The sequence below is a fragment of the Cotesia typhae genome, unplaced genomic scaffold, assembly GCF_013202065.1.
Source record: "Cotesia typhae breed Kobodo isofemale line unplaced genomic scaffold, CoteBio_Ctyphae contig_4, whole genome shotgun sequence".
NCBI lineage: Eukaryota > Metazoa > Arthropoda > Insecta > Hymenoptera > Braconidae > Cotesia > Cotesia typhae.
Window position 1 is genome coordinate 5,761,041 of NW_027423748.1, and position 25,229 is coordinate 5,786,269.

General features: G+C 28.8%; 1 protein-coding gene and 1 pseudogene across 1 annotated transcript; both read left to right on the top strand.

Moving 5' to 3' along the window:
• The first annotated feature begins 14,676 nt into the window (after window positions 1-14,676).
• On the top strand, window positions 14,677-17,459 carry LOC141527216 (uncharacterized; annotated as a pseudogene).
• A 201-nt stretch (window positions 17,460-17,660) lies between these two features.
• Window positions 17,661-20,969, top strand: LOC141527350 (uncharacterized). Its single transcript, XM_074242772.1, has 3 exons — window positions 17,661-18,508; window positions 18,703-18,986; window positions 19,538-20,969. The coding sequence occupies exons 1-3, from the start codon at window positions 18,070-18,072 to the stop codon at window positions 19,889-19,891; spliced, it is 1,077 nt and encodes a 358-aa protein (XP_074098873.1). The 5' UTR covers window positions 17,661-18,069; the 3' UTR covers window positions 19,892-20,969.
• The last annotated feature ends 4,260 nt before the right edge of the window (window positions 20,970-25,229 follow it).

A 25,229-nucleotide genomic window follows, 5' to 3' on the forward strand; every position in this document is an offset into this window, starting at 1 on the left:
AATCATTGTTACTCTAATTATAATACCACTAAATAGTTTAGTCACCTCAGTGATGTAACTCACTCGGTACCCAAATAAAATTAATGTAAACCGTGATAATAATAAATCGGTGAATAATAAACGATGCAATTACATTTAACTGTAACATGATATGAGTTAACTATACAGCAACAACACTTGTTATATTTATAGGGACACTAATACAATAACAGTAAAGTAATTAACTAAGTGCATATACAATATACACAGTACATCTAATCTACTTGGTAACCGAGATTCTATTCGGTCAGCTTCCGTAAAATTTTCAATGCATTTACTGTGTAACTCTGCATATACTCACACGTACTTCACCAGGGTAGTAACATCGTGCGAATATCGAACGAGTCGTGTAGTGTAATGACGATAACCTTTATAGCTTTAGAGAGCCAGAGATAGCGGAGCCAGCAAGTCTACTGCCACCTATTCCGAAACTACGTGATTTTATTCACATATACATACCTACATTTATATTCCACAATGTACATACATTCATAAATTCCTCTTCAGCTTTTCTCTTCCTCTCTACAAGCTGCCGGAATTCCGGTACGCCTATTATTTATCTCTCAGCGAATTTGATGGTTTCACACGTTCCCAGCCGAAAAGTGAGACTCACTAAAACTAAAATTAAATAAACAGAGGTACTGGAATAAAATTATCCATAAAAATGTAGAGTTTGCAATAAAAAAAATATATTTGATATTAATATTTGTGGTCCGAAGAAATTATTTTAAAGAGAATGTTTTTTGGATTTAAGAATTTTTTATTTTGAAGCTTAATAACTTATTTTAAAAAGCTCGAAATCTTTGATTAAGGTTATATTATTTTCATGAGATACAATTAAATTCATTATTGAAAAACACAATTTTCAAAAATTATCAATAATTTTATTTTTCTTCAAGAATTTTATTTTCTTGGTTCAACAAAAAATTTCTTAATTAAAAATACAAAAAAAAAAAAATTAAACTTTTCGCGTAAATAAAAAACAAAAGTTCAAGTTTGTCTCTCCTTTATTTTCCAAACATACCATGACAAAATTGACGTCATTGGTAAGAATTTTCTTGGAAATTTTTAAAGGTGTCGCTGGATATTTTTTTTTTTTCAAACATAATGTTATCATACTAAAAAAAAAAATTGACTTGAATCAAGAGAAAAATTTCTTAAATTAAAAAGTTTTTTACTCAAATCAAGAAAGTGTTCTTCAAAATTATTTACTCAATCCAAATAAACTTTTTTTTCTGTGCATATATCCTAATACTCGAAAGAGAAATTCTTAAAATACTTTCTCAAATTCGTAAAATTTTTTTAATGACAAATATGACTATGTCTCTTTATCTTTCTTGATTCACGAGTGAGTTCCTCGAATTCATTTGAAATTAAACACTTCAAAAAAAAAAAAATTTGAAAGAGGATATTTTTTTTTGATCGAGAAAATTTCTTTTCGTGACGGGGGGAAAAAATTTTGATCCGAATAAATAAATGACATGAATTGATTAACATGATTGGTGTAATTGATATGGCTGAAAAGTCAATGTTTGACATAGCCTTTGAGCAGTTTGTGATGTAAATTCACTCGAGATTATGTGATCGAGTGTATAGCTAAGAAAGTCATGTTATCAAGGCATATATTTGCGGAAGCCCATATGTTTACATTGACCTTTATTGAGGACGAAACCCAAAATAACATAGTAATAATAATAATTATAATAATAACAACGTAGCTCTGGTAATCAGCTTTCTGTGCAGTGGGCATTCGAAAGTTAATACCACAAGCAGAGTAATTTTCTCAATTGCCGCATGGACACAGGTTTCAATCAGTCAATAGAGTTAGAAATCGATTCCCTGGAGTTATGAACTCCATTACTAAACTAAAATTGGAAACAAACCTTGTAAAAATAAAAAAAACTAACAAGTTTAAACACTTAAATGATAAAAATTTAATCAATGACACTATTGATTTACTTTTTAACTATTCATTTTTTCTTCTTCTGTAATCTTATTTAGCTTAAGTTGAATATATAGAAGAATTTTCTTCTTGCAAGACACCAAGCTAATTTAATCTCGTGTCTAAAGGCACTCTTTGAATAAAAGTACTTGTCGCTCCGTATAGTATTCGCTTCAAGGCTTCAGGCTTTACAGTTCTTTTTCTTATCTTATTTCCACTCCACCCCACTTGTACTCGAACGAATTAGAGCGCATAAGATCAAAAGCCAGTCACTCACATCGCATTCGAAGTATTGATCATTTCTCATGTTATCAAGAAAAAAGACAAAGTGACGATAAAATAAAAACGTCAAATATTTCATAAAATACCTAACAAAAATTTAATATTTGTTTTTTTGTAAATTGGAAATAAAATTTTAATGCAATTGGGATAATTGAACAGAAAATTCATGAAAAAATTTCATGCTCTACATAAAAAAAAAAAAAAAAAATATTTGCTTAAAAAACATTCTGTTCAAAATTTCATTTGTTGGGCGATATTCGGATGGAAATAATACTAGGAATTTACTCGTGACTGATAAAGATAAAACTTCTGAATAACGACGAAAAATTCTACATTTTAGAATTTTACAAATTCGTGAATGCACTTCTCTATTTTTAAATAACATCTTATTATACAATTTATAAGAGGCATATTATTTTTTAGCATATTTTATTCTTGGTTGATTACTTTATGAAAAGCCAAATTAATATCTTAAAGAACATTGTCTTCTTTTTCTCAGCGCAAAGACACTCATATTAATAAAGAGTGAGTAAATTGAAAAAGAAGTCATGGCTTAAAATCATTCATCATGATCTACTCAGACTGTTGTTGTTTCGTACGTCTATTCTTTTATTTACTTATCCCTTACTCCGCTTCTGTCCTCACTTTAGAGCCCCATGAAGTGCTGAAAAATAGTTGGTGGACGCGAGAGAGCGTGGATGCGTCGGAAAATGGAAAATGAACAGTGTGAACGTGGTGTACACCAGAGCTTTTTTATTATTATTGTGTATATGTGTATAATATATAGTTATATGTGCGTATATATGAGACTCAGCTGTAACATTTTTAGATCTTGCCAAGTCACTAAGGCTATTTTTCTTTTCACGTACGCGGTTGAAAGCTCACCTGCTGGCAGCTCGATGTATAATGCTTCGTGACAAGAACACTTAACTACTGTTATTTTGAATACCATAATTTTCTCAAAGACAAACTATGAATTTATACAGCTTAATTATTGTTCCTTCATTACGAATAAATAACAAATACGATGTTTTATTTTATTTCTACTTGGTAATTAACTTTTATACTCGATGAGAATTTCAAAACTTGTGCAATATAAAACGAAATGAATTACCTTCGAAAGGGGAAAACTGAAATGTAGATTAGTGTCGACGAGAATTCATTTTTTAAATAAAATAAAATTAAAATTAATGCAAGTTAAATAAATATACCCGAGTGCGCTTGGAACGAGGCGAGAATGAAATAAATTTAAAATTACAACTCCTCTGTGACTCTTCATTATCTTTGTTTTATTACAGAAGAAAAAGAATCGCTTCAAATGAATACGATGCAATGTAAAGACAATGGAATTATTTTTTGTTCTTTATTATATATTTGTTAAGCTCTAATTTTATTGTCAAGATAAATATTGAATTTGATTTTTTTATTCATTTTTTTTTTTTGAGTACTCCAGGGTTGAAAATAAAACTTAGTTTTGACTTTTATTGACTTAAATTTGACTGACTTCGTCTTAATAAAACTAGTGATCGAGTTGAATTCTATTGTCATCTATTCCAGATTAGAAATTGTCCCCATGCTTATGTCGGGACACAACTGGGCATTGATGGGGCAAGCCCTATTTAGTTATTCCTATTGGGACATGATCGAGTACCTGCTGGGTAAGCCGTAACATGAAGATGAAATAATTTTGGATGGGCTTACCCAATTGGAAACTTGTTGGGCAATACCTACGTTTAAATTAATAACTCAATGATGAACTTATTGGGATAACCCAATGTCAAAATGAGTATCTTGCATTCGGGTTTACCTAATAGGGATATGATTGGAAATTCATCGGTATATTCTAACATAAAAATTAACGCAGCAATGCAAAATTTTTTTTTTTAAATTAATAAATTTTTTCATATTTTTGTTTTTTATTTAGTTTTCATACGTATCACTTTTAAATTTTAACAATTATTTTCGATACTATGTTGAAAAAAAAACCATTGACAAAAATTAAGAAGTATTGATTCCATTTAAACTATCTAAATATCCAGATCGGATATTTTCAATGCTGACATTGAATAGTTGCAGTGTTCAAGTCCCACGGAAATAAGGAATTATTATGTTAATAATTTGTAATTCTTTTGGCTACATAGGATTTGTTAAACTCTTTTCGTTGTCTCAGACTATCAAATCATTATTTAATTCAACACTAAAAAATTTTACTTAAAGTTACCAAATCATTTACTCTTCAAATGCCGGTGTATTAATCTCCGATTATTCATTTATTTTATTGTCGTTTAATATAAACAGGTAAGACTATTTTTTCATTTTATATGTACTTAAAAATTTTTTCTCAAAATTAATTTAATTTTTACTTTTTTTTTGTCAAAAGTCGATTCTAACTAAGCCAAAAAAAAATCAAAAGTAAATCAAATATTATGGAAATTTTACCCTAAAAAATATAAATAGTCAAGTTAAAATTGACAAGATTTTGACTTGAATTTTAGGTCAAAATTAAGTTTTATTTTTGACCCGGGCGTGTTTGATTTGCATGACTTGATAATTATTTTTCAAGTATGAGTTTATTTTATTGATACCCAAGAAAAAATTTTCTGATATCGCCATAAATCTCCATGCATGATCATGTTCGAAGAAAAATAAAACGCCGATCGTAAAATAAATATTAACAGAACAGTATAAGATTTAATGATCGATAAAATGCACTCACAAGTTGCAATTTGAACATAATTGATTTAATGATTAATTAATTCTATAGTTCGCATTCAACTATACTCAATAATGATAATAATAATACAATGTACTTAGCGTAGAACAGGTATAGAGTCAAGTGTAATTGAGTGTAAGTGAACTGTCTCATGGTCACATCAGACGTACATACAAGCGACCCTTTTCCCGAAAAGCATGAACCGTCGGGCAACCAAACACTAGAGAAGATTGTCAGGGCGACAGCAATGAGAGAGTAGTAGTGGCAGCAACGGATAGAACGCGAATAGTGACACATAGGAGTAGAATGAGCATACACGGCGTTCGTGCGAAAGGACGAACCCAGTTATAGGTATATACGGTATGGCAGTATACCACCGAAAGTTGTGGCGCCTTCATACATACATCCACGCCTCTACGCTTACGTGTACCTTGTGTACCGGCTTTGTCAACGGCAGTGCTAACAACCCTCTGTATACGTGAACACGTTTCGTGACTACTGTGTGGTCCAAGCTGTGTACACAATGTGTAAGAGAGAAGCATACGCAGAGGGTTTAAATAGTTAAAGATGCCCATCTACGATTTTGCCACTGCTAATTTCACTTTCATTTTCATTCTTCCGTGAAAAAAATCTTCTGATATGTCTAATATGTTCATATATTACTTTTTATATGCCCTATGTCTATATCAAGACATATCTGACTTGATAATTTTTTTATCAAAGCTATCGCTAAAAATCTCCGATAGATGGCGTACGATCGATGAGTCTTCTCTTTATAAGAGAGTTAGTTTAATATTAAATTAACCATATCTGAACTTATTTGGCTTGGTATGCAATAGTATGGCCTAATATGTTTATATCAGACCTGATAAATCCATCGATGATTTTTTATAGATTCTGATATGACCCAATATGAAACTTCGCTGTATCAAGACGTATTTTATGAAAATATCGGGATGAATCTCCCTTAATAATGACCTGATATAACTTGATTAGCCCATGTATGGCTTGATATGATCATATATGCCTAAAAGTAATTTTTTTTTATCAAAAATAGTGTTAAAAATATCCAACAGAGCGTGCATAGTTTCTAAATCATCTCTTTTTAAGAAAGTTAAATTTTAATTTGAATAACGTGTGATCTTGATCATTTTTTTTTTTCAGAATAATGTTTACAACCATTGAGTAAAAATTGTCTTAAAAGATAAGCAATATGACCATACCAGACAATTTTTTTACAAGCATGTTCTAATAGTTGGGTCTCTCCAAGAATTAACACTGAATTTTTTTTTTAAAAGGAGATACACCTTTTAAAAAGAGAGTACACCTTCAATTGATCTCAACATCATCACTTTCTGAGTAGGCAAGCTAAAGATTTATGCAGTCAGGAAGAACAATGGGTTACTTGACGGTCGATTTTGCACGCGAGCCCTTTAACGCCAAGTAAATTGTTAACGACTTCCTTGTATACACTAATAATCACGTACCCATTGCATACACTTATATATTCCTTCAGCGAGAGTCCATTGTTTTAAGGTGAACAGCTTGGGAAAGTGCAGTAAGCTTACAACCACTTTCCTGTTTGTTACTCCACTATTCTGAGTAATTATGCGCCCGATTAATTATTAGCTGCTTTATGCTTCCTACACAAAGAAAAAAAAATTTGAGTTTTTTCCATGTTTGCATAGGGAAAATTTTTATGTTGATATAGGAATTTTTACTTCGTTAACATGTGTATTTTTCCTATTTCCTAAAAAAATTCCAAAAAAAGTTTGGAAAATCCAAAAGCGCACGCCTCATAATCTCATTTTTCATGATAAAATTGATTAAAATAAAATAAAAATTACTTCAATACTTGACTTGAGTAAAAATGAGAAAGGTCGTGTCGTAAACCTTTAAATTTTCCTAACTCTTAAAATTTATTAATTGGCTTTGAGCCTTAATTGAATACATCCATTAATAACTCTAAAAAAATTCATAAAGCCAATAGACATACCAGAGTTAAAGAAAAAATTATCCAGGAGTGATAAGTGATAATCTTATTTTCGTAATGTCTGTCACTCCGAGATAACGAGCTTATTGAAAGATTGTCTTTATAAAGACTTCCGTTGCTGGTTCTAGTACGGATTTTATAACTTTTTTATCAGTACACCACTATTAATCACTTTTGAATGAGATAAATGGTATGGATACTTTTTTATATCTTATGATCTGATAGAAATGAAATTACAGTTTGATATATTCGATTGCTATCAGATACGTGATTTATAGTTTGGAGTTTTCAAGGTTTTTTAATGCTATTACTAGTGAATAAATCAATAAATCTATCGTAGCAAAGGTCAGGTTCGAAACGTGACTTTTTACAATTATTAAATATTAGGTAAAATATTGAATACTCGCAACGTGCAGTCACTACATAAGATGACCGTAAGTTACAAATTAATAAATTAATAATTAATAAATTTTGGTTGAATAATTTATCGACATTTTTAATTACAATATACATAATCTGAATAGTTTAGGGAATAATTTCATAAATGATATTGCTATTACAGGATCAGTCACCAATAACTGAATGGGAAATGTGATGGTAGCATCTTATAGAACCCAACAGACTATTCAAAACTCCTTTTAAAATTTAAAATAACAAATTGACCATTACTAAAAAATATATAAAGTCATGTTACAGCTTTGAATTTATAAAGAATTAATTTACAATTTTAAGAGTTTATAAAGAATTAACTAACAAATTTAAGAATCATAGAGATGAAAGTAAATACAAATAAGGGAATTAGAATTATAAAAAAACAAGAGAATTGACTACTAATTTAGGATCATACATCAAAATTAAATAAATAATCAAACATCTTGTTTTTGAATATTTATTTATTTATTTTATACAGACCCAACAGCCAAAAGGCCAATAACAGGGTCATTAATATATATAATTTTACAAATGAACAGTAGTATACTAAATATTACATAGGGTAGAGTGAGAACAATAGAATATAAACGCAGATTAATTAATTAATTAATTAACAATATGATAAATAAATGTAATTAAAAATGAATGTAATTATAAATTACCATCATTTTGATTCAATTATTTGAATGCCAAATACAGTTACTTTTATTTGATTTATGCAATTGAAAAAAATATTATCAATTAAAATATTGAATTCTACTCAGAGATATTTATTATTTATACTTGTGTAATTGAAGCAGTCTGGAATCCCGGAGAGTCGACTGATATTTTATATTTCTTTTTTTATTCAATCTTTGTGACAATTAAATTTTTTTAGAACAATTAAATTAATAATAGAAAATTTTTCATGTGAAAATTCAACAACGGTTTCATTTATTTTAATTAATTGAACAATTTATTCATTTGAATAGTACAAAAGATATGTATGTTATGAATTTACATCAAAGTATGGGCTAGTAGGAATTTATTTTGTTGAGAGAAATATTATTATATTTATTATCGTGATTATTAATGTTGAGTTCCTTTGTGAAGAAACAGCGAAAATGTCAAAGGAAATTCAGTATATATTAATAACAGAATATTGGACTGATAATATTTTATTTATAAAATCTATTCAAGGATATATAAATTCAGAAAAAGTAAATGATGCATTAAGCGTAAAAAATTTTACTCACTGAAACTCTGAAAGTTACTCAATTATATTACCATATAGGAGATTATGTATCTGGGCATTTCAAAGAAATAATAAACGAATGTTTTGATCCTATTAAAGCTCATTAAATATTGAAAACTGTTATATGAATGAGGAGTTTCTCAATAAGTATTTAATATTTGTTGCTTAATATTGAAATTTGACAAAAAAGTGTATGACAGAATTATCATTATTAGTGTTTCGTATTTTCTTATTTCATTTCTCTGTACTGTTTTTGAGTAATAAGTATACAAATAGCTTTGTAATCAATTTTTGTATATTTTATAAGTTTTCGGGGTTGGGTACAAAAAAATCCACATGAGTTTATATGGGAATTCCTATTGTAAATTTATATAAATGGAATGAACATAGACCTTGTAAGAACGTAACTATTTTTTTTTTTGAAAAGTTTATTTTTGTTTAATCACATACAAGAGTTACATAATTGTTGATACAGAATAAAAAGACAATAAAAAAACTGTAACATAATTATAATAAACAATGTTAATTACATCTTAGCTGGCTACGTTAAATAGATCTTGCTAACCATGAGGTACCGAGTTCAAGTCCATCAGTATTTTCATTAGATAAAATTGTAAAATCCGTTTTTCAGAATTAATTTTTATTAATAGTTAAATAATAGCAAATACTTCATAATTATTTTGAATTTTTTAATTAAACTTTTTTTCGCCTGATAAATATGGGAATCTATGTAGGATCCTACTCTGGATTTCTGTATAGGAAACTATATGAGAATCTATCCGAAAACGCCATGTGGGAATACAGGTTGATTTCACCAGTGGATTTTTTTCTATAGGGTCATGGAAAAAGTTCTCAAATCAAGAAATAAATGTCGTTTTAAGTAAAGTTAACTTTATATTTTTTAAAAAGACATTCTTGGTTCAAAATATTTTCTACTCTACCGTAAAAAAATATAGACGACGAAAAAAATAATTTATTATAACTTTTCAATGTTTTACATAAATATATACATCAAACCAAACATCTGATATGAATTTATCTAGCCTAAAATAGCCTATTTACATATCGAAACTTGTCAGATCATATCAGGCCAAATATAGGCACATAAAAATTTTTTGTGGGCACATGTACATATATCAGCCCTTATCGGACAATTTTTTCACTCGTGATTTATTTTTTTCATTTTTATCTATAATTACTTGGAATTAATCGTAATATTTATGAGTTTGATAAAGTCAACTAAGAAAATAAAAAAAAAAAAAATGATGTCCAAACATGGATTTTTTGACTTCAAAGAATTTATTGAAATTAGCAATTGAATGCATTCATTTTTTGGCAACAGAATATTCATATCTGTTTCCGAACAAATAGTTTTACTTGAATATTATAAAAATTATTGTAATGAATTCAACCTATTCTTTAAATAAAAAAGAATTCTTCAAACAAAAAAACATGTAGTTCAAAATTTTTAAGAATATACGCTCTTTGCGAAATTCTCAAAACAAGTATTGTATTCTCAATGTAGTAATATTTAATATTCACTCAATTGTTCCATGTGATTTTTTTTTTCTTTTTTTTAAAGAATTTATTATTACATTCATATTTTGAAACTGAATTCACCGGAAAATTCTTGAAATTTTTCAAATAACATACCACACTTTAGTATCTTAATAATCGAAAAATAACGGAAAATATGTCTGCCTTCTATAAGTGTGACTTTTGAAGTTGTAATTATTATCAAAAAATTAAAATGAATTTTTAATGAACTATTCATTAATCATTTGATCTTAAATCTGTCGAAAATTATTAATAGAAAAAATTCGATGAATATTTTTTACACAATATCAATTACATAGCTAGGTTAATCACACATTTATAATCGTGAGTTCGTAAACAAAAATAAATGAAAAAGAGAAAACTAAAATAAAAAATGACAATGTTGTATCCGTGTATTATCGAATATCTAATCTGCAATATTGGAACTGTACTCAGAAGTTATATTTATGCTATATTTTTGTTATTGCCGGAGCCGGTAGCTCGTATTTCCATCGGTACACAGTATTTCTCAGTACCCAGACCACGAGTGTCTCATTCGTATCGGGTTGTATCCTTTGACCCAGGACAGATCACGTGACCCCACAGTAGTTTTCTCTTTCTCGCCCGTGCACTGGCATTCACTTTCACAGCCGGCTGTATATATCTGTATACATAATATACGAGTCGCATCCCAGTAGCAATTTCGTGCTAACCACCGCCGTGGCTGGAAACTCGCGGAAGCTTCGTCGTGTCGAACCTCGATTTATAGTTGGCAATGAAAAGGATACTGTGGTATATATAAATATATAATAGAATTCTATGTTTATAATACTCTGTAAGCTCGAGAATTTTATTGCTATCGCTTTTGCGATTCAATAATTATGTAAACACTCTTTTAATACAACCGTGATGTTCTATTACGATTCGGATTTATTAAAGCGTGGGATTTTTATTATTTATTATTGTTTACTGTTCTTCATTGAGATGTACAATTACTTTATTGACGACTATTACTTTTGAATTACACAGATATTAAAAAAATTAAATTGTTTGAAAAGGAAAAAATATCTTGAACCAAGAAAATAATTTTCAAGAATTTGAATATCTTAATTTCAATTTAAGTAGACAAATCATATAATCAATTAAAATTGACTTGAATAAAAACAATTTTTTAGTTTAAATATTTTTCTAACCAATAAAAAATAATTAAAGTTTTCAAAATTATTTTCTTGGTTCAAGATTTTTTATCATGAATGAGGGGATTTTAAACAAGCTTCGTGATTGCATAGAATAAGAGGGAAATTTTGGCTAATTGCATACAAAGGTTCCAGCTATATTGAGCCGTAAAAATTTAAAATATCAATGTATTGAATGAAAGTTCTGCGATTTAAATTTTTGTTTTCGACAAAAAATTTAAAGATGATGCATTAATTTTTTAAAATCGATGTAATTTCTTATGCTGCGCATTAAAAATAGAGCAACTTGAAAAAAAAAAAAATATCTGCATCCATTTTTTTTTGTTTTAATTTTATTTTCATTAAGTGAAATTGCGACTATTTCAATTTATTCAACGGATATTTACTCAAAATGGTAACTACTGGAATAAATGTAAATAAACATGAGGCAAACATAGAACATTTGAGTTTTTTTTTTAAATAAATGTAAAATTTTTTTTAGATTTTTTGTTTTTATTAAATAAATTTTTACCAAAAATTTCGCAGATAAATGATAAACTGTAAAAATTTTATAGCGCAAAATCGTGCACTATTCAGGAATTTTTCAAAAACTTTTTAAAATCTCATTTTATCGAACAGAAAAATCTACAAAAAAAGTTCCCTACGTTTCTAATAATGTAGATGATTTAATTTGTAAAAATTTTAGATACTCATCAATTTTGAAGTTTGTTGAACCGAAAATCAATAAAAATCTTAAAAAAAATTCACAACAATTTTTTTTGTGAATAAATCTTTTTACATATGAACCAATATTTTGTTAACCTATTAAAAATAACTAAATAATTTTCCTCCCTGTATCATAAACTGACATCCATTTAGAATTTCCATTAAAACTTTCAATAACAAAACCCAAAAACAAAATCCAGTTAAAACCGAGCTGCGCATTTACAGTATTATGGAACTTTATAAATAAAACAATATATTTGTACACGAAAACAAAATGTCACAAGTGCAGTAGTAACATCTACCAAATGTCAGCCGCACCGGAAGCAATAACGTGAGTCCCAAACGTGCGAATTTTACGAGTGAATTTCAACTGTTGTTGTTACACTCACCCATATGTCTCTCTTTCTTTCTCTCTTTATAGATAATACAATATATAATACGACATATATATATTAGGGTGTTTCAAAAAAAGACGAATTTTTTTTTCTTTCGGTGTCTAAAATTTGATAGTATACCTAAAAACAAAAATTTTGGCGCCCATGTGAGCTCTTAATATCAATAGTAAGATTTGCCTGTATCCATTTCTTTATTTTCCATTTAAATAACACGGGAAAAATTTTTTTTAATTTTTATTACTTTGGAACGGTTCATCGTAACAACAATCTGAAAAATGATATTTGTAGAAAATTTTACGCTCTACAAAAAACGTCTAAAGACCAAAGTTCCTCAGATTAACGGCTTCAAAGATATCCGCGGTCAAAGATAACACTAATAAAAAATTTATAATATTTTCCAATAAAACTACAAAAAAAATATTATATGCTATATTTTTATTATTTTTTATATTAAATTACTTCAATTTCGTTAACCTGAGAGTGTAAACTTTTTTTTTTTTACTAATTAATTCAATACTTAACTCACGAAATGCACTAATATATAAATATAAACGTTAAAAATGTCACATAAATGATTTTTTGGTCTTTCTTATAACAAATTTATTTTATATTTTATAAAATTTATAAATTTTTGTAAGAGGAAAATGTAAAGTTCCTTATTACACAAACTCACCAAACACTCATCATTGCATATTATTCAAAATAATATGAAAATTCTGTAAATACGTTAAATCAATTAAATCTACTATAAAACTTGATCAAATGTTTTTTATTTGAAAAATATCAACAGAGCTTTATTTAGCTCTGTCGGTACAGAGTATTATACTCATTTAATTTGAGTGTTGTAGCTAATAAGCTCTGTGTTGGTAAGCCTGGTTGTTCGGTACTAATTTCATTTAGTTGCTTTGCTCTCAACGCTTTACTATATCTTCTCGTCATTGTCTTTGTTCATTGATACTGACTGTTTTTTCAATCCGTTATATTATTAATTTAATTAGTTGAAATGTATTAGTTATAAATTTTGTGACCATAATGGTGAAAACTGTGTACTTGATTGGTGATGTGTTAAGTGAATTAGTTGGAAAAAAATTACCCTCTCTGAAAGAGGTTATGTCGCTTTTATTTTATTATCTTCATACGAAAAATTTTTCAGTTAAAGAAAATATATCAATCACTATCAACAAAGTTTTTGAAATTTGGTGTGCGGCACAAATCCCGACAAGAGAGAAAAGATCTGCTTTTTGAAACTAATCTCAAATCACAATCGATGGAAGAATTTACAAAAAAACCGTAAAATGAAAAAGTCAAAGTCTCAAAAAAAAAAAAAAAGGAATCCGTTTTTCAGGATGAATTAAATAAACTATTTGATGTAGCTCATGCGGATGTTTTAAATGTACTGGACAAAGAAAAAAGATTATTTTATTTGGGACAAAAATCTTCCAGTCGACGTGGTTTTATTTCATATAATTCTCAACCAATTTTAGAAGATGTCGAAGACATGGATGTTGATATCAGCAATTATGATAAAAATAACAATAATAGTGAAGAGAACATTGATAGCAATGATAAAAACTATAGGGGTATTCCATGCCAAATCGACCACTTTTGACCCCGACCCTTTTCGATTTGGCCGAAAGTTTTCCATCCTTTTCTACCCTATAAAAAACGGTTCTCAGAATTTTTTTGAATTTTTTTACCTAACTCCAAAAAAGTTATGAATTTTTCAAAAAAATGGCTTTTTTATTTTCAAATAGCCATAACTTTTTCAAAACTAAACATTTAGGTACCTTTTTTTTTTTTAATTTTTGTTTTTAGATGTACTTTCCGATAAAAAATATTAAAAAATTTTTGTAAGTCAATACATATGGAATTTTTCAGTTTTTTGACAAAAATCAATGATTTTTCGAAGTTCGACATTTTTTTTTTTTAATTTTTTTTTTCTAAAATAAACTTTAATCAATTCCACAGTTATCCCTGTAGAACCCAGATTGGGCCGATTTCTCTTTCTATTTTTTTTTATTCAATTGAAAAAATATTGTTAAATTTTCAAAAATGGAAAAAAAATTTTTTTTCATAAATTTTATTTATATAATGAGATAAATACAATTCAACGATTTCACGGCATTATATTCACAATGTAGAGGCTTCACCGATGACTGTATTTAGTAAGATTCAAATTTTAATATATCAATTAGGTCGATAAACTAGGGATAACAATTATCGACTTACCTATAGCCAGTAAACTAGATGCTATAAGCTAGTATGTTTTGATTAAAAGTGCGGCTTTTTCATTTTGAGATCTAAAACATAACCTATAAATCTTTTGTGCAATCTAGTGTTTTATAAAAGATTGTCATTACATTTGTTGTATAAATAAATAATTTCTCTAGTTTATAAGCGCTTTTTTAATTTGTCTTTATGGCGTCAAAAAAGGTATTTGATCGGTGTTGTAATCCTTTTGAGTTGGAATCTCATTTTAAAAAAATTGGTTTACGTCCGGCGACTGATATTATGAAAGTAACGTTAGGATTAGATGATAATTATTTATTATGCAGTTCATGTCGAAAAAAAGCTTCAGAGTTAGTGAAGCAACAAACAAATGCTCGTAATGATCCTAGTGCTGATGTAAGTGACCGTGAAGACAACTATAGTGACAATAATGACAACAATGATCAGGCTGATAATGATAGTAATACAACTGCCATGGATCTCCCATTATCCTTATCATTCCGTAAGTTTTTTAAATATTTATACGTTACTTGAATACATTTCTAGTAGCTATATGTTTCACTATTATTTTTTAAGGTTCCATGTTATTTGATAGCGAACCCAAAGCATCACAATCAAGCTCAGGATCCCAAGTTAGCGCTGCAACTCAATTACCCGTAATAAACCATGCATTAGAATTGTTAAATCAATCACCGATTCCATCGAAGAAATTGAATGATAATCAATTTTTGAACAATAAAATAAATCGGGTATCCGACAGCTTGAAAAAAGTTTTGCTTTCTTCTTCAGATGAAGAATCGATTGATGACGATGGTGAAAATTTTCGCTCTCTAATTAAAATGTTGTATGATAAATTCAACGATAAAGAAACTGATAAGTCTTTGAAAATACAAATTTTAACATTATTACCTGTAAAATGGAGTGAGAGACGTATTTGTGAAACTATGAATACATCAAGACATTTGTCAAGAGTAGCAAAAAATCTGGTTGAAGAAACGGGTTTACTTTCTACACCTGAATCGAAATTAGGTATGGGTAGCGTAAAATCGATGTTTTAAATACACTTGAAAACTAAATTACTCAACATTTTTGTATAGGGAGGACAATTACTGATCAGGTAAAATTAAAAGTTGAAAATTTTTACAACGATGATGAGTATAGTGCTCAAATGCCCGGTATGAAAGACTTTGTATCAATTCGAAGTAATGATGGTAATCGGATACACGTCCAAAAAAGACTTATCCTGTCTAACTTAAAAGAATTATACCAATGTTTCTGTGAAATAAATCCTACTGAGAAAATTGGATTTTCAAAATTCGCTTCTTTGCGACCAAAACATTGTGTGTTAGCAGGGGCAAGTGGAACACACACCATCTGCGTGTGTACGATTCATCAAAACGTGAAGTTAATGATGCTTGGTAATTATCAAATTAATTAATAATTATAAATGCGTGAATTTTAAGTTTACTAAATTACTGTTATTTTAGGTGCAAATATTTATTCTTTGACAAGGAACACAGAAAAGCCCATTAAACACTACAGCGATTACTTGAGCATGATTATATGTGAAAATCCATCTTTTCAGTGTTATTTAGGTGGATGTAAAAACTGTCCTGGGGTCGATGAGTTGAGTAAAATTTTACTAAAATGTTTTGAGGACCGGGAAATCGAGAATATTACATATAAATATTGGATATCAAAACCGAGAAGTAGTTTAGAAACTATTATTAAGCCTACAGAAGAATTTGTGGAAAAATTTTGTAGTTAGTTAGAAATTCTTCTACCTCATTCGTTCATTGCTAAGGAGCAAGCCCAATTCTTGAAGACATTGAAAGAAACATTGAAACCAAACGAATACGTTATTATTTGTGATTTTGCAGAAAATTATGCCTTCGTAGTACAAAATGCGGCAGCTGGTTTTCACTGGAATAATAATCAGGCAACAGTTTTTCCAGTCGTTATTTATTATACAGTAAATAACAAACTTGAACACAAAAGTTTAGTAATTATCTCAGATTCTAACAAACATGATGCCGTTGCTGTTTTTGTTTTCATCGAAATAATAACTGATTACGTGAAAAGTCTTCCTGAACGTTGTAACAAGATTTATTATTTTTCTGATGGAGCTCCTCAACAATTTAAAAACTTTAAAAACTTTGTAAATTTATATTACCACGAAGATGATTTTGATATTCCTGCTGAATGGCATTTTTTTGCGACTGCCCATGGGAAAGGTCCGTGTGATGGAATCGGTGGTATTCTCAAACGACTTGCAGCGAGAGCAAGTCTCCAACTCGCGGTAGACAAACAAATAACGACACCAGAAGAACTTTTGAATGGGCTTCTGCACCGGATAACTTGCCGAATATTATAGTGAAGTTTTCCCCAGAAGAAGATTATGACACAGCAGTAAATGATTTAAATGATCGATTTTTGAAAACGAAACCGATTACAGGAACTCAACAACTACATTGTATAATTCCGGACAAAAATGGTTGTTTACTAGTTAAAAACTTTTCGAATTCGAATGAACACAGAATTTGTAAAATATTTAAACGACAGAGAGAAAAGTAATTAATTTTAGCTGCATCAATTATTGATCTTACTAATTACAGTCATCGATGAAGCCTCTAAATTGTGAATGTAATGCCGTAAAATCGTTGAATTGTATTTATCTCATTATATAAATAAAATTTATGAAAAAAAATTTTTTTTCCATTTTTGAAAATTTAACAATATTTTTTCAATTGAATAAAAAAAATAGAAAGAGAAATCGGCCCAATCTGGGTTCTACAGGGATAACTGTGGAATTGATTAAAGTTTATTTTAGAAAAAAAAAAAAAAAAAAAATGTCGAACTTCGAAAAATCATTGATTTTTGTCAAAAAACTGAAAAATTCCATATGTATTGACTTACAAAAATTTTTTAATATTTTTTATCGGAAAGTACATCTAAAAACAAAAATTAAAAAAAAAAAAGGTACCTAAATGTTTAGTTTTGAAAAAGTTATGGCTATTTGAAAATAAAAAAGCCATTTTTTTGAAAAATTCATAACTTTTTTGGAGTTAGGTAAAAAAATTCAAAAAAATTCTGAGAACCGTTTTTTATAGGGTAGAAAAGGATGGAAAACTTTCGGCCAAATCGAAAAGGGTCGGGGTCAAAAGTGGTCGATTTGGCATGGAATACCCCTATAATAATAATGGTAATGATAGTAATAATAATGTCGGAGAGTTTGATAACGACAATGTCAACTATTATTGTGCAGTTGAGACTGATGATGTTGCTAATCATAAAATATCAAGTCATCCATCTCAATTATCCCAGAAATCTTTGGAAAGTAATACTTCTCGTATAATCTGATTATGAAGATGAAATGCCATATCAACAAGTTCCAAAAATTGATATAATGACACCAGAACTTGCTGCAGCTTTGGATAGAGCTAACGTGACTAGTAGGATGGCGACTTACATTATTGCTGCTTTATTATCTAGCTTGAACATTGATTGTGCAAGCGTAAACTTTAGTCATGTGACTATTCACCGAGCAAGGGAAAAATTCCGGAAAGAAGCGGCGTTAAATCTGAAGACTAATCTGGAAACTGACAATTATGTACTACATTTTGATGGAAAACTGTTATCAGATATTACAGGTACAGAACAAGTTGACCGGCTTCCGATTATTTTAGTTCCTAAACTAGAATCTGGGACTGGACAAAACCAAGCTTCGGCTATTATTAAAACAGTAAAACAATGGGATATTAATACTGACAACATCAAAGCATTGTGTTCTGATACTACGGCGTCAAATACGGGTAAATAATTTATTAATAAAAAAATATAACATGGTTGATTACCGTAATGTTTAAATGCTAAATCAAATCAGATTTTTAGTATTAACCATTAATTTCCAAGTTATGAGTTATTTTTTTTTTTCAAATTGAAAAGATTTCTCCGTACTACTCTAAAAATCGATACTTCACTAGCAATTCTGATTTTATTTTTTCAGGAATCAGAAATGGTGCGTGTGTATTAGTAGAAAAGGCTCTTAGTAGAAAACTGTTGTACTTGCCATGCCGACACCATATTTTTGAAATTGTTCTTCGAAGTGCATTTGAAGTATACTGGCCTGCTTCGTCTGGCCCAAACGTTCCAATTTATCAGAGATTTGAAAAGAAGTGGGATGAAATTGATCAATCAAACTTTACGGCTGGTATTTGTGACAAAAAAGTTTTGGAAGTAATAACACCAATCAAAGATGAGATTTTGAAATTCGTTAATAATCAAATAGAAGTAAAATTTTTAATCCAGCGCTGAAGAATTATTAACTGACGTTAAAGTGGAAAAGAAAAATGTATAAAGTTCAGTATAATTGAGGAGCTGATTTTCAAAAGGGTATCTTTTCATATTTTAAAATACCAGTTTTCTGAACTTTTAAATACTAATTACTTTGAGAATTATGAACATTTATAAATGAAAATCGAATTGCAGCTTCATAACCGATTGCACTTTATAGCTAAATTAAAAAAAAGTTCAATACAAATATTTATAATTGAAGATAACTAGTTTTTTGTCTCGATTAATCAAAAATCAAAAGATACTCTTTTGAAAATAAGCTCCTCAATTATCAATTTTACTCTGATTAATTAACTTGCCGTCGTGATTAAAAATATTGAAAATCAGTTTCACATGACTGTTATACTTTCAATCATCTTTAACGATTAAACTTGGGTTTGTAAAATATTTTACAACTTTTACCTCACATCAGTTAATAATAATTAGTCTTCTCAACTTTGAAATTGCGATATAATCAATTTCATTTTGACTTATAACTTTTTTTGTAGATGGATCATTGTCGAGACGATTACCGTGAACTTCTGGAATTATCATTAATATTTTTGGGTACTACTACCACAAATATTACATTTAAGCATCCTGAACTGGTCCATCATGCAAGGTGGATGGCTAAAGCAATATATAGTTTAAAAATTTTTTTATTCAGAAATGAATTTCATCTTACTAAATCGGAAATAGATGGATTACGAGAACTTTGTTTATTTATCATAATATTCTATTTAAAAGCTTGGTTCACTGCGCCGTGTGCTATAACAGCACCTAATAATGATTTAACTTTGATTAAAGAATTAATTTCATATGAAAGATTTAATAATAGTCTTTCACAGACATGCTCACAATAATTAGCCGATCACTTGTGGTATTTAAACAACGAGCTGTCTGTTTTATCTCTCTTTGATAAAAATGTTTCAGTTGGAACAAAAAAAAGAATAGTTCATGCTCTTAAAAACTGTAAAGCCAATGAAACTACAACAAATCGCTTTATAATAGATAAGAAAAATTTAGAGTCATTATTAAATAAAGATCTTAGTCAATTTGTGTCTATGAGATCGATTAATATATTTGAATCGTTTGATTTGTCGTATGAGTTCATTGATGAGGATGTTACTTTGTGGCCTCAGAATCCGAATTTCTTAGAAAACTTGGAGTATTTCGGGAAACTTCAAGTTGTGAATGATGTAGCAGAACGCGACGTGGCATTGATAGAGCAGTATAATCGATGCTTAACGAAAGATGAAGAACAGCTTCAACATTTGTTGCAAGTAGTGACAGAACATAGAAAACAATATCCTAATTGCAATAAAAGTAATTTTATAAAACTGTAATATTTTCAAGTTGAAAAATTGTTGTAACAAGTTGTAAATATAGTTTTTTGTTATAAAGAATTAATTGTTCAATTAAATTTCTTAATATTTAGTAAAAAAAAAAATAAATTTGTTATAAAAGAGACCAAAAAATCATTTATAAGATATTTTTAACGTTTATATTTATATATTAGTGCATTTCGTGAGTTAAGTATTGAATTAATTAGTAAAAAAAAAAAGTTTACAGTCTCAGGTTAATGGAATTGAAGTAATTTAACATAAAAAATAATAAAAATATAGCATATGATATTTTTTTTGTAGTTTTATTGGAAAATATTATAAATTTTTTATTAGTGTTATCTTTGACCGCGGATATCTTTGAAGCCGTTAATCTGAGGAACTGTGGTCTTCAGACATTTTTTGTAGAGCGTAAAATTTCCTACAAATATCATTTCTCAGATTGTTGTTACGATGAACCGTTCCAAAGTAATAAAAATTAAAAAATTAAAAAAAATTTTTCCCGTGTTATTTAAATGGAAAATAAAGAAATGGATACAGGCAAATCTTACTATTGATATTAAGAGCTCACATGGGCGCCAAAATTTTTGTTTTTAGGTATACTATCAATTTTTGGACACCAAAAGAAAAAAAAAATTCGTCTTTTTTTGAAACACCTAATATATATATATATATATATATATATATATATATATATATATATATATATATATATATATATATATATATATATATATATATATACATATATATATATTAGGTGGTCCTTATGTTGGGTTTTTTGAAATTTTTTTTCACGATAGTTCAAAATCGGTTCAAAATCTATAAAAAAAAAAATCATGCCAAGTTATAGCTCTTAATTTTAATATTAACCCGCGCCCCCCGACGATCAAAATTTTAAAGGAAAATAACATGGGAAAAGTTATATTTTTACTTTGGAATTTTTTACGTCATAAACTAACCAACAAATCATATCAAAAAATATTTTTTCTAATGCAAAATTTAACGGTCTACAAAAAAGGTCTCTTATCATTTTTTGATAATTCTAACGGTTTTGAAGTTATTCGAGGTCTAAATTGAAACTATAATCTTTTTCATAGTTTTTTCTGTTTTTTTGGTCATTTAATAGTTCATAAATCATGAACTGGTTATTCTTTATAATCTCATTCGATTTTTTTGTTTAGAAAATTTTCAAAGTAACTGTAACTTTGGAATAATAGTAACACCAATTCATTTTTTTAGCTTGAACTGTCGAACATTTTAAAGATTTTTAACTTTTTTTGGATACAAAAGAAATTCGCGACCTATTGTCTCGATTTTTATTGTTATTGGTACAAATATCAACAAACTCCAATTTCAAATTTTGATTTCTGGTTAAAAACATTTTAGAAACCGATCATGCCGCCATCTATTAGATTTTACTTCAATCTCTAACACTAAAATTAATTCTCAGATTACTCATAACCTACATTTATTTCTCAGCTTGATCAAAATCGTTCAATTACTAGTACCGATGCCTTTTTGATATATAAATCAATTTTTTGAGTTCATTTATCCGATATTTAAGTAATCAGTTAAATATGGAGTTATCACGTTTACGTCAAAACATTATTTTGATTGGTGATGTTGACGTTCAAATCGTAGGTAACAAATTACCATCGAAATTGCAAGCTTTGAAAGTGTTATTTTTTTATACACGTATTTTAAATAATACTATCACAGATAGTGTTGCTGCAGTGATTGATGAAATTATTGTGTTTTGGAAGAAAGCTCGAATTCCCGTTCAAGATGTACAAAGATGTCGAGATAAGTTGAAAAAACTGTATGATGAGTGGCGCATACTTCTTAAACATAGAAATCGGAGTGAAGTTGCTGTGAAAAAACAAAATGAATTTTCCTGTTCATTAAAAAATTATTTGACATCGCACCGTCAAATGTATTTGAAATGGTTGATGAAAATTCCAAAGAATTCTTGAATAATCAGAGATCAGATGAACGAATTGGTTTTATTGCAAATATTAAGACGAAATGCGATGACGATGAAATTGGTGTTAAAAATTAGAGAAACAATTGGATTTCGAAAAACCTAAATTGGAAAGTGAAAAAGAAAAATCATTATTTGGTAAATTATAATAATCAACTTACTCATTGATATTTTATTATTTTATAGTGAATATATTTTTGTCTTATCATTATCCTTTTTGTAGACAAAAACGTTGAACTCTTATCAAGCCAAGGAAGTGCTCAATCAGTTTCTAGTGGAGAAGTATACATTCCAACTACTGCCAGCCAATTTAAATCAAGAAATATAAGAGGAACTCACAATATTCTCAACGAAAGAGTTGTAGCTACTTTTGACCGTTGTAAAGTAAGCGACAGAGATGCTGTGTTTATAACTACAGCTATTTGTCAGTCGCTTATCGATTTAAAATTATTAGAAGTGGATATTAATTCCATTATTGTCAATCGATCATCTATTCGCCGATGTCGGCTTACTATGCGAGAGTCAAAATCAATAGAAATAAAAAACATTTCCAAGACTTAAAGTTATCATCTATTGTTGTACATTGGGATGGAAAATTATTACCTAATTTGTTAAATACAGAAACTGTTCATCGATTGCCTGTAATAATTACTTCAGAAAGTAAAGAAATTATGTTAGGTGTACCAACGAGTGAAGATGGAACTGGAATGGCACAAGCTTCTGTAGTTCATAAGACATTATGTGACTGGGGATTCGACATATCTGTAAAAGCAATATGCTGTGACACTACTCCTTCAAATTTAGGCCTTCGTAATGGTGCTGCTGCATTACTGGAAAAATTGTTAGAAAGAGATTTGTTGTATCTTCCATGTAGGCATCATATATTTGAAATAGTCCTAAGATATGTCTTCGAAGCTGTTTTTCCAAATACTGTTGGTCCTAATGTTCCACTTTTTATCCGTTTCCAAAAGCAATGGGGAGATTTAAATAAACTCAGTTACAAAACAGGTTTAGATGATCCGAAAAATGATAATATCTTGACAAATGAAAAAATTGAATCTATTAGAACTTTTGCGACTGAAACTCTTGCATCACAACTGCCTTGTGATGATTACAAAGAGTTATTAGAGCTTACTTTAGTTTTTATCGGTGTCATCCCCGAAAAATTTAGTTTTCGTAAGCCAGGAGCTTGTCACCATGCATGATGGATGGCAAAAGCTATTTATATTAGGGTGGGTCAAAAAAATCGAATAATTTATTTTTGATTTTATACTCTGAAAAATAGGTTCGTAGACACCTAAAAAGAATTCTCTCCAAGTATAAGCTCTTAATTATAACGGGAAGGTCCTCCGCTTTGCGGGTTTCTATTTTTTTCGAATAATCAGATAAAAAAATTTATATCTCGCTTCCAACTGCTTGGAAAAATATTCCGTGGCATAGATTTTGTGAGAAATTGAATGCTTTACAAAAAGGTCTCTTATGACTTTTTCAAAAACTCAACCGATTAAAAGATATTCATAGTTGAATTTTGGCTATTTTAAGGAAAATATTCGTTTTTATTATGAATTTTATAAGTCGATGAAAAAAATTATTTCGGATTGCGGAACTCATGATTTTGTAGGAAATTTACTGCTCTACAAAAATGGTCTCTTATGATTTTTTGATTAAGTGAAGCCGTTACGAGATATTCATCGTCAAACATTAACGAATATCAATATTTCCAGTTTTTGATCAATAATTCGATAAATTTTAATTTAAACTATGAGTTTCAGGAAAATTTACATAAATTTGAGTTTCGATCGATAAAGAAATGTTATAATAAGTTAGATAAAGAATTATTGGAATTATCATTGATTTTCCTTGGAGAAATGCCTCAAGAAAAGATTTCTTTCAAACGTCCTGGTGCTGTTCATCATGCTAGATGGATGGCTAAGGCCATTTATAGTTTGAAAATGTATCTATTCAGAGATGAATTCAAACTCTCTCAGAAAGAATTGCATGGTCTTCGTCATTTCTGTATTTTTATAGTCACATTGTATTTAAAAGCTTGGTTTTCATCAACTTCTCAACAACTGCTGCTTATCATGACTTGCAGTTTATGAAAAATTTATTGGAGTACAAACATATCAATCCTTTGATTTCTTCAGCTACGTGTGAAAAAATGATTTCGCACTTATGGTATTTGAGCGATGAACTTGCCATTTTATCACTGTTTGACGATGGCGTTCCATTAGAAGTAAAAAAAGTATTGTTGAAGCTGTTAATACTCGTGAAGGTACAGATTCTAAAGCTAAAAGATTTGTAATTGCTAAAAAGATTTGAATTCATTGGCGCAGAGAACTCTGAGTGACTTTGTGTCTAAAAAGTCATTAAATCTTTTCAAAATCTTCGATCTACCGTATGACTTTCTTGATGTCGATGTTGAATTATGGCCTACTAATGAGAGTTATCTCGAAAATAAAGAATACTTTCAACAACTAAAAGTTGTCAATGATTCAGCAGAGCGAGCTGTTGCATTAGTCAGTGAATATAATCAATGCTTGACAAAAATGAAGAACAATTCCAGTACTTATTGCAAGTTGTCAAAGAACATCAAAAACATTCCCAAATTGTAATAAAAGAAATTATTTATAGTAATAGCGTACTGTTATGTTAAAAATATAGACAATTATATTGCAATTGATAATTCAATAAAAAATTTATCTATAAAAAAGTTAAATACTGGTTGTTTCTTACTTGATTCAATACTTTTCATATTAAATTTGACAAAGAAATATGTCATTCACTTCAAATTAAACTAATCATTGGCTATATGTCGAAAAAAATGCTCTAATTTCTTGTTTTAATGCAATCAAACAAGCTCAAGACTGAAAA